The sequence below is a fragment of the Monodelphis domestica genome, chromosome 1 (genome assembly GCF_027887165.1).
Source record: "Monodelphis domestica isolate mMonDom1 chromosome 1, mMonDom1.pri, whole genome shotgun sequence".
Classification (NCBI taxonomy): Eukaryota; Metazoa; Chordata; class Mammalia; order Didelphimorphia; family Didelphidae; genus Monodelphis; species Monodelphis domestica.
In genome coordinates this window covers 610,975,968-610,993,768 of record NC_077227.1, presented here as the reverse complement: position 1 = coordinate 610,993,768, position 17,801 = coordinate 610,975,968, and the positions used below count along the sequence as shown (strand labels likewise).

Genomic DNA, 17,801 nt, shown 5'->3' with positions numbered 1-17,801 from the left:
GACACACATTGGAAGAGGAGGGGAAGAATACACTTATAAGAAGGAGAGGAAGAGAATGCTAATAGGTAATACTTAAACCTCTCTCTCAGTGAAATCAACCCTGAGAGGGAAGTGCATGTAGATGAATTGGGATCCTGAATACTATCTTATCCTTCAGGGTAAGGGAGAAGGGGAAACTAATGGGGGTAGGGGGAAGGGAGTACAAAAAGGAGGGGGGAAGGGAACTTAACAGACACTAAAAAAGATTGACCATATATTAGGTCATAAAAACAAGGCATAAAAATGCAGAAATTATAAATGCAACCTTTTCAGATCACAAAGCAATAAAAATAATGATCAGTAAGGGTACATGGAGAGCCAAATCAAAAATTAATTGGAAATTAAATAATATGATTCTCCAAAATCAGTTAAAAAATAAATCATTGAAACAATTAATAATTTCATGGAAGAAATTATGACAATGATGAGACATCCTTTCAAAATCTATGGGATGCAGCCAAAACAGTACTCAGGGGGAAATTTATATCCTTGAGTTCATATATTAACCAATTAGGGAGGGAAGAGGTCAATGAATTGGACATGCAAGTTAAAAAACTTGAAAGCAAACTAATTAAAACTGCCCAGATGAAGACTAAATTAGAGATCCTCAAAATTAAGGAAGAAATTAATGAAATCAAAAGTGATATTATTATTGAATTAATAAATAAGACTATAAGCTGGTATTTTGAAAAAAACAAACAAAATAGACAAAGGACTAGTCAATCTAATTTTAAAAAGGAAAGAAGAAAACCAAATAAACAGTATCATAGATGAAGAGGGAGAAAATAAGGCAATCATTAAAAACAATTTTGACCAATTATATGGCAATAAATGTGCCAATCTAGGTGATATGGATAAATATTTACAAAAATACAACTTGCCTAGATTAACAGAGGAAGAAATAGGATTCTTAAATAATCCCACATCAGAAAAAGAAATCGAACAGGCCATCAAAGAACTCCCTAAGGAAAAATCCCCAGAGCCTAATGGATTCACAAGTAAATTCTATCAGACATTCAAAGAACAGCTAATCCCAATATTATACAAATTATTTGACATAACAAAGAGGGAGTTCTACCAAATTCCTTTTATGACACAAATATGGTACTGATTCCGAAGCAAGACAGGTCAAAAACAGAGAAAGAAAACTACAGACCAATCTCCTTAATGGACATAGATGCAAAACTCTTAAATGAAAGATACTAGCAAAATGACTCCAGCAAGTGATCAGGAGGGTTACTCACTATGATCAGGCAGTATTTATACTAGGAATGCAACGATGGTTCAATATAAAGAAAACCATCCACATAATTGACCATATCACCAAGTAAACCAACATAAATCATATGATTATCTCAATAGAAGCAGAAAAAGCCTTTGATGAAGTACAACACCCATTCCTACTGAAAACACCAGAAAGTATAGGAATAGAAGGGTCTTTCCTAAAAATAATAAACAGTATCTATCTAAAACCATCAGCAAACATCATCTGCAATGGGGATAAACTAGATGCATTCCCAATGAGATCAGGAGTGAAACAAGGATGCCCATTATCACCTCTATTATTTGACATTGTACTAGAAACACTATCAGTAGCAATTAGAGAAGAAAAAGAAATTGAAGGCAATAAAATTGGCAAAGAAGCTATCACTCTTTGCAGATGATATGATGGTCTATTTAAAGAATCCTAAAGAATCAACTAAAAAGCTAGTCGAAATAAACAACTTTAGCAAAGTTGCAGGATACAAAATAAACCCACATAAGTCATCAGCATTTCTATATATCTCCAACACATCTCAGTAGCAGGAATTAGAAAGAGAAATTCCATTCAAAATCACCTTAGACAATATAAAATACTTAGGAATCTGTCTGCCGAGACAAACACAGGAACTATAGGAACACAAATACAAAACACTTTCCACCCAACTAAAACTAGATCTGATCAATTGGAAAAACATTAACTGCTTATGGGTAGGACAAGCTAACATAATAAAAATGACCATCCTACTCAAACTTATCTATTTATTTAGTGCCATACCCATTGAACTTCTAAAAAACTTTTTTAACAGAATTAGAAAAAACCATAACAAAGTTCATTTGGAAGAACAAAGGATCAAGGATACCCAGGGAAATCATGAAAAAAAATACAAAGGAAGGTGGCCTTGCAGTACCAGATCTCAAACTATACTATAAAGCAGTGGTCATCAAAACAATTTGGTACAGGCTAAGAGACAGAAAGGAGGATCAGTGGAATAGACTTGGGGTAAGTGACCTCAGCAAAACAGTCTATGACAAGCCCAAAGATCCCAGCTTTTGGGATAAAAATCCACTATTCAACAAAAACTGATGGGAAAATTGGAAGACACTGTGGGAGATATTAGGCTTGGATCAACACCTCACACCCCACACCAAGATAAACTCAGAATGGGTGAATGACTTGAACATAAAGACGGAAACTATAAGTAAATTATGTGAACACAGAATACATGTCAGACCTTTGGGAAGGGAAAGATTTTAAAACCAAGAAAGACTTAGAAAGAGTTACAAAATTTAAAATAAATAATGTTGACTACATCAAATTAAAAATTTTTTGTACAAACAAAACTAATATAACCAAAATCAGAAGGGAAATAACAAACTGGGAAACAATCTTCATAACAAAAACCTCTGACAAAGGTCTAATTACTCAAATTTACAAAGAGCCAAATCAATTGTACAAAAAAATCAAGCCATTCTCCAATTGATAAATGGGCAAGGGACATGAATAGGCAATTTTCAGTCAAAGAAATCAAAACCATTAATAAGCAAATGAAAAAGTGTTCTAAATCTCTTATAATCAGATAGATGCAAATCAAAACAACTTTGAGGTATCATCACACACTTAGCAGATTGGCTAACATGACAGAAATGGAAAGTAATGAATGCTGGAGGGGATGTGGCAAAGTAGAGACATTAATTCATTGCTGGTGGAGTTGTGAATTGATCCAACCATTCTTGAGGGTAATTTGGAACCAAGCCCAAAGGATGCTAAAAGACTGTCTGTCCTTTGATTCAGCCATAACACAGCTGGGTTTGTACCCCAAAGAGATAATAAGGAAAAAGACATGTACAAGAATATTCCTAGTTGAGCTCTTTGTGGTGGCAAAAAATTGGGGTATGGATGAACAAATTGGGGAATACATTGGTGATGGAATACTAGTGTGCTCAAAGAAATAATGAAGTGGAGAAATTCCATGGGAACTGGTACAACCTCCAGGAAGTGATGCAGAGCTAAAGGAGCAGAAACAGGAAAACATTGTACACAGAGACTGATACACTGTGGTATAATAGAATGTAACGGAATTCTCCATTAGTGGCAATGCAGTGATCCTTAACAACAGAGAGGGATATAGGAGAAAAACCACTATCCACATTCAGAGGAAAAATTGTAGGAGTAAAAACACCAAAGAACAACAACTGCTGGAATACATGGGTTGAGGGGGATATGATTGGGGATATAGACTATAAATGAAGATCCCAGTGCAAAAACCAACAAGATGGAACTAGGTTTTGATCAAGGACACATGCAATACCCAGTGGAATTGCGCATTGGCTATGTGAGGCGTGGGGCGAGGGGAGGGAGGAATAGAAATGATTTTTATAACCAAGGAATAATTTTTTGAAATTGACCAAATGAAAAATGTCAAAAATAAAATAAAATAAAATAAAATCCTAAAAAAAAGAAAGAAAAAGAAAAAGTTTAAAAGCTCTAAACACTGTCTTGCCCTTTCTGCATGTTGAAAAGAGTAAAAATATTTTTAATTAAACTCTTTTTAAATAGTGGTAGTGTGAGAGGTTTCAAACAGAAGAACTGGAGTTATAGTCTGTGAAATTGCTGGCGCCTCAGCCACAACAGGTGTGAATCTTAAAAATTCTCAGACCCTACTTCATAAAATTTGATTAAGACTATTCCCCATTTTAAACAATGAAGGGACTTAGTCAGGAATGTGAGAACTCTACTCCACCCATACTTAAGCATACTTTAGGGGAAGATAAAGTTGTAAACTCTTTACTAAACAATGAAAAAGTACTTAACTCATAGTGAAGCAAAAGCCTTAAGCTAAGTCTATTTTTAGATCTAATACAAAAAGGAGCTAAGTATTTATGAAGGTCAAATTAATCACTAAAAAGGTCAAGCAACTTGCAAACTTGCAAGGGGCAAGGAGGTGTGAACTTACTCAGAAGTTTTAGTCTACTCTGGTGTGAATTAAGAATGGTCTGTCCTTTGGAAAATGTCTACTGTGATTGGGAGATGTGAGAACTTAGGGGAGGTGACATAGGAGAAAATTCTCTTTAAAAGGAACTATCTCTGAGAGAACTGGGGTGGCACAGGGGAGGGGCCCCAGGAGAGATTGATTCTGTGGGAGATGCAGTTAGCTCTCTAAATCCTGACACAGCCTGAGGAAAAGGTCTGGCCAAGACTTGCTCCTGAGAAAAGACTTATATCTTTCTCCTGGTGACTAGAAATCTTCCCCTCTCTCCCCAATTCCAAACCGAAGTGGCCAGCTTGAGAAGACACAAAGCAGCTGATAAGATCACCTCACAGTTCCTGGTGCCCTGGGTCTAAACTGTGTGCAGTAGGGCCAAGACCAGGGCCAAGCCTGAATCTCTCAGGGGCCCAAGATGGCCAAGTCCTGGGTTCCCCAACTTGAGGAGGGAGGAAGGGATTTCTAGAATAGGGATACTTTTTTTCCCTCCCTCTTTCCTCATAAATCCTTCCTGCAGCCATTTCCCTATGTTATCCCCAATTGATCAGTTAGAATAAAGTTTGCTGTCTTCCCCCAAATAATTCTAGTGTGAGTGGGGAAACAGTTCCAGCTTGAGAGGGAGATTAACTTCTCTCTCTCTGAGGAGGGAAGCTCTATATATTAGAAGGAGTCAAGAGGCAGTTTGGGTGAGCAGCCATAGCTGAGGGGAGGATGAAGGGGGGAAACTACAGATTCACTCCCCCTCGGCTCTCCCTTGGCCAAGTTAAACAGCAGCTATCTCTCCTGCATCCTGGCTTGAGAGGGGAGGTCTCCATTCTTTCTCTTTTTACCATCAGACTAACTCTCTCTATTACAACAGAACTTCCTAGTACAGAAAATACAATTAAGAAGCAACAAAAAATTTAACTGAATAGTGATTTTTTTCACCTAATACTTTAGCTAGTTTAATCTTTATTGCTTTCCAAGACAACTGCACTTGAGTTAAAAATCCTCCCTAAAGAGGATTTACTCATAAATCAGTCCATCTTTGTCAAGCCAGTAGAGTGCAATTAACATAAGTATGCCTAAAAATAGCATCTAGCTGCTTTATATGGATCTCTTAGGCCATACTACATGACAATCTGTGTTCTATCATAGGCAAAATGGTAAAGTCAGTACTTAGTCAATAAAAACATTATAGTCACTGAAGTAATGAAACACAAATAAGTGGAAATATTATTCCTTCTTTCAAAAGGGGTTCAAGAACATTTTATTTATGTTAAAATTAAAAATTTTTTACCATTAATATAGAATAAATTAACTAAGATGACTAAAATGAGAAAAAAGAATAATGTATGATATGATAATCAATACATATGTTTTCATGTGTAGTCTAAGCCTCATATTGTTAAAAATTATTTTAAACACTAAAAAGTCGTAGGGGTTCCCCCCATGAATTAGTAATTAAACCAACAGTACTTTTAGAAAAATTTTAAACATTAGCAATAAGACAGACTAAGAGGTAGGTACATAGATAAAGGTAGTTAAGTATATAGGTAGAGGGATGGACAAACAGAAAGATTTAAGCTTGATATTATAGAGATACATAAAAAAGTGTTTCTGCTACATAGGATTTAAAATCACATTCAAAAGAGGCCTTTAAGGGATATATACTATCCACCACCAATCCCCACCAATTATAATTCTTCCAACTTGTTCACTAAGTTTGTTTTACAGAATAATACAAGTCCTCTGTTTTCTAATGAAACTATATTACTTAAAATAAAATAAAGTTATACCCAAGATTCTATTGTATCCTTCCAGCTAAGAATTAAGGATTTTCCTTTTTTTTACAGCAAAAATTGTTCCATTAAATTAAAAAACTAAATTACAAAAGTTACTAAAGTATAAATTATCATTTTCTAAAGAACTATGTAATATCCTTTTTGATTAAATCTTTAATAACCAGTGAGAATTAATTTTACTGAAAATTCTGAAAATACACTACAAAAATAGTATAGTATGTTTATTTATGGGCACAATGTACTTAAGATAAAACTATTCAAATACAAACAAGAGATTAAAAAAACTAGAAGATGATTATAAAACAAGATTGAATGTGGATATATGATTGAGGTTTAAATACAGTACCTGACAGTCTGTGAGAGCAAGAAGTGTAAGAGATACCAGGTAAGAGAGAGCTCACAGTATGAAGCAGAAGAGGTACACTTTTAGTGGTTGGCAAAGCCTCAGAAAGGTGGGCACAGTTGCTGATAGACTGGCTTCGCTTAGCTTCCAGGAAAGATAATAAAGTAATTATTATGCAGAAGATTATTAGTAACATTTACAAAAACTTTTGGTGTTCTTTAAATGTATTAAAATGGAATAATCAAGAGCAAAATTAATAAACATCTAAGTTTGTCTGCTTTAATTTCTAAATCCAGTTACCACCCCATGTAAAGGAAGAAGTGGCATAAATACCAAAATTACTTATATTGAATGAAAGACCATTCAGTAGTTTTATTTTGAGCTTTTAAATTTTCTTTCATTTTTGCAGCAGCAGACTTTCCTTTGTAATTACATTTTGCATAAGTTGATATTAAAATGCATTTTTTGTTACATAAGTACAGATATATTCACGGTGGAAGAAGGTATCCTGTGTGGCAAAGGAAATTCGGACTGAGATTTAAAATTAGTTATAGATAATCCACAAAGAGGAGTTAATTATATACACAAATAGATCTTCACTTTGAAGTTTAAATGTTCCCAAACCACAATAATATGTAGCAACCAAATATAAGATTTTTTCATTCTAACATATGTGAATAATAGTGAAATATTTCGTCTAATCAATTTTATACACTAATTGTATACATAATACATGGAAATCATGTGATTGTCAGGCATCAAAACTATAAAATTCTCTATTCAAAATATACACATCAGTATTTCTCAGGTGAACAAAAATTCCTCATATGAAAATGATGAACCATTTCAGTTTTATTTTATTTAGAGAAATTTTAAATGATTACTTATTTATCTTATTTATTCAACCATAATATTTATTTGTATATTGCTAAAGAGAACTTGAAATGTAGAATGATGTTTAAGAGAGCTGGGCTTGGAGCCAATCTCCAAGTTCAAGTGTTGCCTCTGACAAATACTAGTTTGTATGACCCTAGTCAGCAATCTAGGTAAGTCTCTGAGCATATAAATTACAGAGAAAGTGCTTCCATGCATTGGAAAAGGAAAAGGATAGATTAATCTGGACTTTTAAATCTTTTGGCAAAATGGTAGCAGCTATGGACTTTTCAGAATGCTTTTAAATGAATAAAACTACAAAGAAAATCAACGCAATGTAATAGTTATGAAAATATTTTTAAATACAAGTTCACTGATCTTAATTTAAGAATTCTTATACTTAATGTAAATCTTTTTATATTTCCCTAATCTCTAGTTCCTTTACCTAACTTGAATTCTTTTTTAAAGACCATTCAGCAATATTGATGGGACACAAAAAGAATACATATATATTTTTTTATTTTTGCTACTAAAATATTTAAGCTATGGCATAAAATATACCTCTGTACATATTTTGTTTTAATGTTAAATTATCTATTTAAATGTAAAACTATAATGTTTTAATCTGTCCTTAAATCCCTAAAGTAAAAGAAACATTTAGTGTTAAAAAGAAGGCAATAACTATTTTTATTTTTGCCCACTTTTTTTTCTTATAAATATTACTTTATGAATCACATAGTAAAATGGTATGTAATATCCTCAGTATAAGTATTCTTTTTACCAACACAGAATGCAACCTTGCTATGGTTTAAATCTACCTTGCTACACAGACTCATTACCCAGTGGTTGAACCTCTGTTAATCATCCTGTCTCAATTTAGGTGGGCCTATCAAAGGATAAGAGATATAGTCAATCCACTGAATATAGTGGTTGATAGGCCTGCCAGACTTTAAAATGCTGGCACAACTTCTGAGAAGACAGGAATCACCTCTAAGAAATGATAAACAACAGGAATTAAGTTATCAACATATTTAACAATCAAATGTAGTAATTAGATTGGAAAAGATATTTCAAGCATTATAATTACATCTGAAATTTAAAATATATGAATAATTAGATCATTCATAATTTAAATTAATTTGGCAACTAAAAGATGCAGTACTTGGAAAAATAAAATTAAGTGAAAAAATCAGGCACTGTTTCTTTCAAATAGGTATGTATTCAGAATATAGCATCTAAAATGTTACAAATCAACAATTAATAAAACAAGCAATACAGGCTGATTTTATTTTTGTGCTTTGTTTTGGTTTGATGGGGGTAGGGACCATTTGGATCTGCAAATGAGCCAAAATGTTCTAAAAAAATTTTTTTATATAAGCAACTGATTGATGCTATATATCTCAAACTGAATAATAAAATGATTCAGGCTATTTTACTGACAATTAATCAAAGTTCCCCTTCACTTCAAAATGTCTATTATCAGTTTGCATATTTGTAATCCCCCTTAAACTGTTGTTGTTTTTCTCTTTTTTTGTACTTATGAACTTGCTCTACTCCCTCGTTGGCAATTCTTCTACCAGACAGTAAAATATCATGCAAGTCAAAAGATAAGTAGTTTAAGAAATTCTTTTAAAGACAGAGAAAAAAATGGAACTTTGAAAGGAGTTGAATCTTACTGCTTAAATGAAGCATTAACTCCAATAAATGCTATCTTATTTTACAGAAAAATGTTATCCTTCCACAAATCAAACACTAAATCCAAAACATTATCTCACCAATGAATAAATGAATTTATATTTTGGATATAACCTTAATAAAAATGACTAATCCTTGTTCGATAAATTAGCTCTCTAAAACGGCTTTTCCCTAGTGATGACAATGTGGAAATAAAATATATTAAAAGCAAGTGTGATCATTAGTTTCATAACAATTATTTTTCTAAGTATGGAACAATCATATTAAATAGGAAAAATAAAAAGGAGGATAATTCAGTTATGAGTCAATTGTTGGTTTAATTATAAACCATTACAATTGTAGAATTTTTTAAAAAATAGCATACTTGTAAATACTTGATTATATTAACTAAAAATTGTTTTCTAAATTATGCCTTGAATCTGTATTTTAATTTAAAATCTAAGAATTTTTTTTATTTTGAATTTTTCTTATGTTTTTGATCATTTTTCTATTCTTTTGAGAATTGACACATACACCCCATAACTGAACATTGCATTCTAAGCAAAACTTGATATTTTTTTTAATACTTACTTCAGGGGGGATTGTATTTTAATTTAAAATCTAAGATTTTTTTATTTTTGAATTTTTTTTTGTTTGAGATTGTATTTTTATAAAAATCCAAGAATTTTGAATTTTGTTTAAGATTTTACCGTTATAAAAAATCACAGATTTTGATTCTGTTCGAGAAAAGATCTTCAAGAAAGAAGCTTGAAACTTTTATATCCAGAGAATGAACTGTTGCAGAAAGATGCCGAAAACCTACACTTCATCAAGAAGATCAAGAATGAACTTTGGATATGATTGATTAGACTGAACTTTTGATTGAACATTTATTGTAATTGTATGCATTTATGCCAAAAGGGACTGCGCCTAATTTGGCTTTCTGTCAATGCGCCTAGCAAAACATTGGTTTTGCTTTCTTTTCTTTTCTATTTCCTCTCTCACTATTCTAATTTCTCTTAGAAAATTGAATATTGTGTATATCTATAGTTAGAAGTGCATTTAGAACTACAAAATGATTATGTTAAATGATCAATGGGGAGACTACTCTCCCAATGATCATCAGGGGGGATTGTAAAACTTAAAATTTCTTAGACTTATGAATGTTGGAAATTTCCCCATTGGGAAATTTCATACTGGAAAAAATTTCCTACTGATAGTAAGAAACTCTATTGGAATGTGAAACCCTAGGCATGGGAGGGTCCTTCTCCTCCCTAACTAAGACTACTTTAGGACAGAAACCTTTTGCTAAACAATGGAAAGGGCTTTGACCTATGCTTAAGCATAGAACAGGAAGTTCTTTGAGTCATGATTGATTTTAGAATTAATACAATAGCGATACCTGGAGTGACAGAACCAGGTCTTGGAAAATACCATCTCCACCCTACTCAGAGTAAAAGGATTTAGGAAGGGCTGCAGCAAAGGATCAAGATTTAATTATTTGAGAATATGACCTTCAACAGACATGTGCAAAGCCACAGACCTCTGGGAGGTCCTGGGTTAAGCTAGAGCCACCATTGGCACAGGGAAGACATGGACAGTGATTGGTAGATGTGAGAACTGAGGGGAGGGAACTTAGATAGTTTCCTTAAAGATAGCGGGGTCTGAGGACTGGAGGGGTTCGAGAGGTTTTGCTCTGAGAGGTTGTGCTCTGAGAAGTTTTGCTCTGAAGGAGGCTGGAGGTGGAGGCCCCTGAGATTGTTTCTCCATTTTGGTCACGTGAGTGATAGGGACTGATCTCTTTTCTTTGCCTCAGCTATCTAAGGGCTTGGGCCTTTTGGCCCAGCCTAAACAGAGGGGGTATTTAAGCCCTATTCCCTTCTCTCCCCTCTCTCTCTCTCTCTCTCTCTCTCTCTCTCTCTCTCTCTCTCTCATACCTTTCTTCCTCCTGTTTGTAATTAAAAACTCCATAAAAGGTTGACTGCTGACTTGAGTTTTCATTTAGGAATTACATAGCTGAATTCCTTGGTGACCTTAAATTAATATATATCAGTCTTTTAAAGTGATTTCCTTGTCACAAATCTCCATAATTCTGACAATATCTATTAATATTAGTAGCATAACTGATTACAGAATAGTCCATATTGCTAAAAAATACTATGTTATAGTTGTATATCATTTAAGTATTCACTTTTAAAAAATCTAAACTTTTTCATTGTCATAGCAAAGCTTAGAGAGCATGAATTATTGGGAACAGGAATGGTATAGGGGAGGAAAGAGAAAAATATTTATATGCCTTTACTTATAGCTTTTCCATTCCCTATCTTCCACAGTGAATGAGAAAACAAATTTTGAAGTAAAAAGGAAGGTAAGGACAATGAATAATCAAGGACAATCTGACAATTCTTCCATGGAGGCCTTTCTCATTCTTGTAAGGCTTATTTACACTATTGTTAATGTTCCTTAAGGCAACTATCAGCCTTCAGAAGAGGTGAGAGAAGAGAAGGAACAAAAAAGGAATAGTGATACAGAACAGGTTGCTATAGGACAATCAGTTTCTAGAAATTTTTGTTTTAAACTGCAGGAATAATTTCAAAAATTTGTATCTAATGAAATTTTAATTCATCACAATCCTTTGAGAACAATGTATTGGGTTTAAAGCATTTTGGGGAGGTTAACAATTTTTGGAAATCTCTTTAGAATGGACTGATTTCAAGGTTAATGTTTTATTGAGAATAACAGAGAACAAACTGAGAATAATTAAATTTATTTAATAACTGAGGAAGTTATAGAACCTAAGGGTCATAAAGTTGATGTAAAAATCATAATTGTGGAGTAGCTATATAGCTCAGTGGATAGAGAACTGGGCCTGGGTTGATATCTGATCCCAGACACTTCTTAGCTACAGGACTCTGGGCAAGTTACTTAAACCCAACTGCCTATCTCTTACTGTTCTTTTACCTTGGAATCAGTCTTCATATTAATTCTATGACAGAAGGTAAGGGTTTTTTTTTTTTTAAGCATAAATATGTGGGTGGAATTTGAAACCAAAGATGCTTTTCTGGAAGTTACTGGAATTTGGCTTTTTGTGTGTTTTCATTAGATCTCCAAAGTAAGCGAGTTCCCTTGTGTATCCTTTTTATTAAAGGTAAATATAGCAAAATATTCCAGTTCAATAGGAATTGCTCACAGTAAAAATGTTATTGTATAAATATAATTATGTACAAATATCTCTAAACTTAAGAAATTCTTTATTAGGTATGAGCTATACTCAGATGTCCAGAAAGATCAAGAAGCATAAAAAGCAAAAAATGAAAGCATCTTTATCAATTAAAGACAAATAATCCTTGAAAATAATTTGCTTCACTGAAATGTATTAGTATTTTCATAAAAGTAGCTATTTATAATAATTTGTATAGTGAAAAATATCTAAGATTATGTGCCTTCAGTAAAGATTACAAGTCTTTTAACTATAAAAAATATCTGGCCAATTTGGACATCTGCTCTGTATTAATCTTTCATTCTATATTAAATAAAATAGTAAAACAATGTAACAGTTGAGGAATTTTTACCAGTTGCTTTTTGCCGGACTATATTCCTTGCTTTTTCAACTCCTGGAGCTCCAGAGGTGGTAGCACTTCTAAATCTCATTGGTTCTGTAACATCAGGATGGCTTCTCCAACTCAAAGAAAATGATCTCCCTACTGCATTGGCTTTCTGTGAATCTGAAATACAACCTAAGGCAAAAACAAATTGAAGATTTTCCTTTCTTTAGAAAATTATTGTACTATAGTTATATTGATGATTATTTTAAGAAATTTTTAGAAAATCATCTGTCAATTTTTAAAAATATTCTTTAACATTTTTAGATAAAATCAAAGCTCCTTATTGATATTACCTTGTCAAACTATATACTATTAGGTTGAAATTAATATCTTAGAGTATATTTTTTCAAATATGATGGCTATATAATTTTAATAAACTTCCTTGGATGCAAAAACCTATAATAAAGTTAATGTTAAAAATAGTTGCAGCAGCAAGAAATAATAATAATCCACTCTCCACATATTCTTTTGACCTTAATGCTTACCCACAATAGATTCATTTGTATATTTTATAACATAAAGAAAATGAAATCTTCATAAAATGGAATAAAGGAAGGACAACCAAATTATATATATACAAAAAATATTTTTAGCCAACTGCTTCACCAATCTAGCAGCAAGTCAAATTTGAACCCAGATCCTTTTGACTCAAGACCTGGTTATCTTTCCATTGAGTCATCTAGTTGTCCCAAAGTAAACTTCTAACATTACTACCAAATAGTAAAAGTAACAATCCTGAATGTTAATTCCCTTTTGTATCCTCTGGGGTCACACCAGTTAGGAGATAATTCCTGAAATATGAAAAGGCTATAAGTTAAAAGGAAGGTGAGGGAGAGAAACCTTTATATTACCCAAATTGGATTATCATGTATCATACAATAATAACAATTTAAAAGAATAAAATATAAATTTCTATCTCCAATACTGAACATAGTTTTACAGTATTTTCTCCCACAATATGTTCAAAATCTATTGCTATGTAATATTATAATCATGAAATTTTATGAACCATTTTGTAAATACCATTTCTAATGAAGATTAAATTGATATGTGACAGAATTTTTTAAAAAACTTGTTAATTAGAAACTAAGACCCCAAAATTATAGACCTTAAATGTTTACTGCAATAGTATGAGAAAACAGATGTTAAATTACTTAAGGTAAGTACTACCAACGAGTCAATTCCTCTTTATGCTTTGAATCATAAAGCTACTATCTATCTGAAAAGGAAAAACCAAAAGGAAAAACCAACTTTCACATATCTTTCTTCCAAAGTGATTTTAAACTCATTTTCAGAAGTCTGTGTGGAAGTTCTTATTTACTCAGATTTAACCCAAAACAAGTGTATTAAAAGTAGAGTACTCTGGGACACAACAGTGATTTAGTTCTCTTTTAAAATAATATCTGCTGTTGATAATTTAATAAATTCCAATATTATTAGGTAGGCATTTATTGGCATGATGTTCATTTTAAGAACTATAGTGTTTTAAGATCCATTGTTAGTACATATGGCTGAAAACTTACCTTTGCCTCTTTGTTTCTTTTCTTTTTGCTCACTAAGTTTATCCAATGGCAGATTTGTCATTTCAACTCCATAAACTGTTCTGGCCAATACTGCTGTTAAAGAATCCATGATATTGGCCCACTCATTTATGAGCTCCTCCCAGTCAGTTAGAGAAGACAGCACACTAAGAAAATCATCCCAAAGTTCTCGAGAAATGTAGACACATAGATTTGCTCTGATCCAGGCTACAATAAGTGTCTGAAAAGAACCAAACAGCCTACATTTTAAAGAAATATAATTTTAATAACAAAATGTATTTCTAGTTATAGTTAAGTTAGTCACTAGGTTTTTCCTTCTAATCATTTAGCATAATAACTTTAGCAAGTATTTGAACTAACATGAAAACAGTTATGATTGTAAAGCAAAGATACTAATGTAACCATATTTGTTTCTCCTTCTTCCTATTAGAGGAAGGATAGAAAGAGAGAGAGAGAGAGAGAGAGAGAGAGAGAGAGAGAGAGAGAGAGAGAGAGAGAGAGAGAGAGAGAGAAAGAGAGAGTGTGTGTTTTGAAAGACAGAAGCAATCTTGCTACTTTGTAAGATGAGAAAAGTTAACTGAAAAGGATTAGGAACACACCAGTAAAACTTCTATTCAATTAAGTATTATCACAAATAGTTTAATAATTATTTGTTGGATTTTGTTACTGAAATTCTCTATAGCCAACATTATTTAGCTGGCACTCCTGCCTAGACAAAATCTTTGTATTGTTAGAACATGACCTAAAAGCTCCAAGACAATATTATCACAATACTTTCAATGCATTTTAAATTAACATTTTGCTTAATCCTTTAAATATAACACATTTTTCTTATCTCATTTGCTAAGTACTATATGGTAGGAGGCATCATAGTTCAGGGAAAAATGAATTAATTTGACTTGAAATTAGAGAATATGGATTTGAATCCTAGCTGTAACACTGTTGATTATTTTGAATTTTTACTCTTATATGTAGTTGTTTACATGTTTATTTCTCCCTCTTTAGATTTAAGTTCTTTGAAAGCAAAGACTCTTCATCTATCCTCTTTGAATACTCAACACATAAGTGTCTCACATACAGTAAGTGTTATATTCCTTAAATGACTTCTCACTTGGGTTACTTTAGCAATGTAACTTTACCCCTCTAGGACTCAATTCCCTCATATATAAAAAATAAAGGAATTGAATTAGATGACTTCTAAGGTCCCTCCAGCTCCAAATCTCTGATCCTTTCTAGTAAAATGTGATTATTTCTTAATGTTAGATGAATTATATAAAACACTAAACTTGGAATCAGAAATATCTGAGTTTAAAACCTATTTAAGACACTTATTTTTAACATCAGTAAAATGCTTTTCTTTCCAGTTCCAAAATCTGTAACCCTACATTTAAAGTTTTAAAAACACTCTACACAAAAACTTATACTGGACCTAGTTGAAAATTAATGAAAAGAGTAGTCCCATACAGATAAAACTAGATTTCCTATTCCAGTTTATCTGGAAAATATTAGAATGGAACATGCTAACTAAAATTATTGTTTAAAAACTGTATAAAATGTCTGAAAAATATTCAAAGTTTAAAAGTACAAATACATAATTATAGTTTTTATACTAACAGTAAAACTTGGATTAGTCAGGAAGCCTAATTCAAATCTGAAAAGGGTTTTCTTTTTATTGAAATAAATCCTATAGATATCTTTATCCTACATAAAATTTTTCTATTCATTATCTTGGCAAATAACTTCTTTCTGTGTTATGAAAACCCTAGAATTATTTTTATTGCTACACAAACAACTTAATAAAATCTGAATAAAAGAAAAAAGGACAACCAGATGTAAGATTTCTTTTAAAAATTGATTTTCAAAGACCAGCTCAATTTAGTGGAAAGATCAAATTATCCTAGTCCAATTCCAAGACATGATACTAAACAGCTTTATAACTTTAGGCAAGTTTCAACCCCTGAAGTAACCCTCTTTCCTGATATTAAAAAAAGAGAGAACTGAGCTAGATGAATTCTATAGTCTCACCTAGTCATAAAATTCTGATTCATCAACATTTTAATCAATTTAAAGAACTCAGACATGAGACTTTTAGAGGAATTTTTCCCCCCCTAAACTAATTTCTACTTTTATGTGGGATGCTGGAGCCAGTTCATACTGACTCTGGAGAATCCAATTATTAAATTCTCAGTGAGCACATTTATACTTCAGAAATTGGCAAATGCTAAAAATGGAACTTCCTTTATTGTGGTTTTGATTGGCTGGTCATAGAAGTAATGAAGAAAATGTTAATAAATTCAGATGACACTTAAAAGCATGCTGTTGCCTTTTTTTGAGAGTTAATAGTTGAACATTTACCAGCCTAACACTATTTATACATATCAATTATATTCTAGGTTTTTGCCTCTTTCTACCCTTTAAAAAAAGTGCAACTTGGGGTGTTAGTAGGGGGCTACTGCTATAAATAGTTGATCTAAAAGGATTCTTGAACATTTATATTAGGAAAATGAATTAAAAAAGAAAACAGGCTATTACAACGAGTCTAAGCTAAACTGGCAAAAATACATTAAGAAAAAATAATAAGAAAAATTGAATTTCCATTTGGAGGAGGTCTGTCAAACTGGATTATTTACTAACAGAGAAAGAAATAAATGAAATTTAAGAAAAAAAGTGTAATAATGCAAATACTAACTTACATACTTCTCCTTTTTTATTGTTTTTCTTATTATAAAAAAGACCTGTAGTTGGCAACTCCAGTTATAACATAGCACCTAATGACTAAATGAGATGACAGTAGATAACACTTCTATATAGTGATTAGGGAAAGAATAAGATGAAATTGATACAATAGTGATTTCTTTGGTAGGTCTTTAAAAACTGACTTAATGTAACAAAAGTTTTAGCATGTATTCACAATTTAGCCATGAAGGAATGAACATCATCTTTAAGGTATTACTTTAATAACAGCCCACAAGCACCTAGTATTATCCTAGATTCATTCTCCCATTAGTTGATCGATTCTAAATTATCATTTCAGTAAAACTAAAATTATGATTTTATATAGATAAAGTCTTGCAAAGAAATCTTCAACTCAAAAATATTAAGCAGTAAAAAAGACAAATACAGAATTAGCATAATGTTCTAATTTCTAAAGTTCTCTCCAGTTTTATTTTAAATTGATAGAAAAATTAGACAACAGTTGCATTTTATCTACTCTCATTCATGAAAATGTGTGTATGAGTCAATACATATTAAAATAGATGATAAACAGGAAAGAGATTTCTTTTCTCTTAATTACAGGAAAATTAACCTATTACTAATGAGTTTTAAATTTAGGCATGCTTATAAATTATGGAGTGATAAACCCAGCGGGAAGAAAGAAAGAGTTCATCTTGTCCAGGATACATATTTTAGGGATGAGAAAACTAAAGGCCATCAAGGTTGGTGACTTGTCTTGCTCATTTACTCACATTTCAAAGGGAGGCGGGGTATAGGAAGGAGGGTTATAATAGGACATAGACTTTGAACTCTGTTCTTCAGGCTAAGTCAAAATCCCCTTTCAATTATATTATGTTTTAGTCATCTAATTACCAAAAAACAGACATTTTAAAAAAATCACTGATATAAAACTCTGCCTTAATTCTATATGTTCAAGGAAAAGACTATGGTATTAAGTTAACTTTTCCAATAAATTAGTT

The 17,801-nt window shown here is 32.1% G+C and overlaps 1 protein-coding gene and 1 long non-coding RNA gene across 7 annotated transcripts in view; one reads left to right on the top strand and one right to left on the bottom strand.

Annotated features, from left to right (window-relative positions):
* RALGAPA2 (Ral GTPase activating protein catalytic subunit alpha 2) overlaps nt 1-17,801 on the bottom strand; it is a 544,635-nt gene that overhangs the window by 300,770 nt on the left and 226,064 nt on the right. For 4 of the 5 annotated variants that reach the window (XM_007476631.3, XM_056813837.1, XM_056813835.1 and 1 more), the window contains 3 exons: nt 14,089-14,326; nt 12,533-12,697; nt 6,417-6,557 (listed from right to left, as the gene is read on the bottom strand). In XM_007476631.3, the coding sequence (XP_007476693.2) occupies nt 6,417-6,557; nt 12,533-12,697; nt 14,089-14,326 (544 nt within the window). The remainder of the gene's footprint in view (nt 1-6,416; nt 6,558-12,532; nt 12,698-14,088; nt 14,327-17,801) is intronic. The other variant, XM_007476632.3, reaches the window with a different exon arrangement.
* Nucleotides 1-17,801, top strand: part of LOC103093491 (uncharacterized) — a 100,239-nt gene that overhangs the window by 79,006 nt on the left and 3,432 nt on the right. The window contains exons 2-3 of one of the 2 annotated variants that reach the window (XR_008915601.1): nt 11,294-12,108; nt 15,112-15,185. This is a non-coding gene — a long non-coding RNA (uncharacterized LOC103093491). The remainder of the gene's footprint in view (nt 1-11,293; nt 12,109-15,111; nt 15,186-17,801) is intronic. The other variant, XR_001626025.2, reaches the window with a different exon arrangement.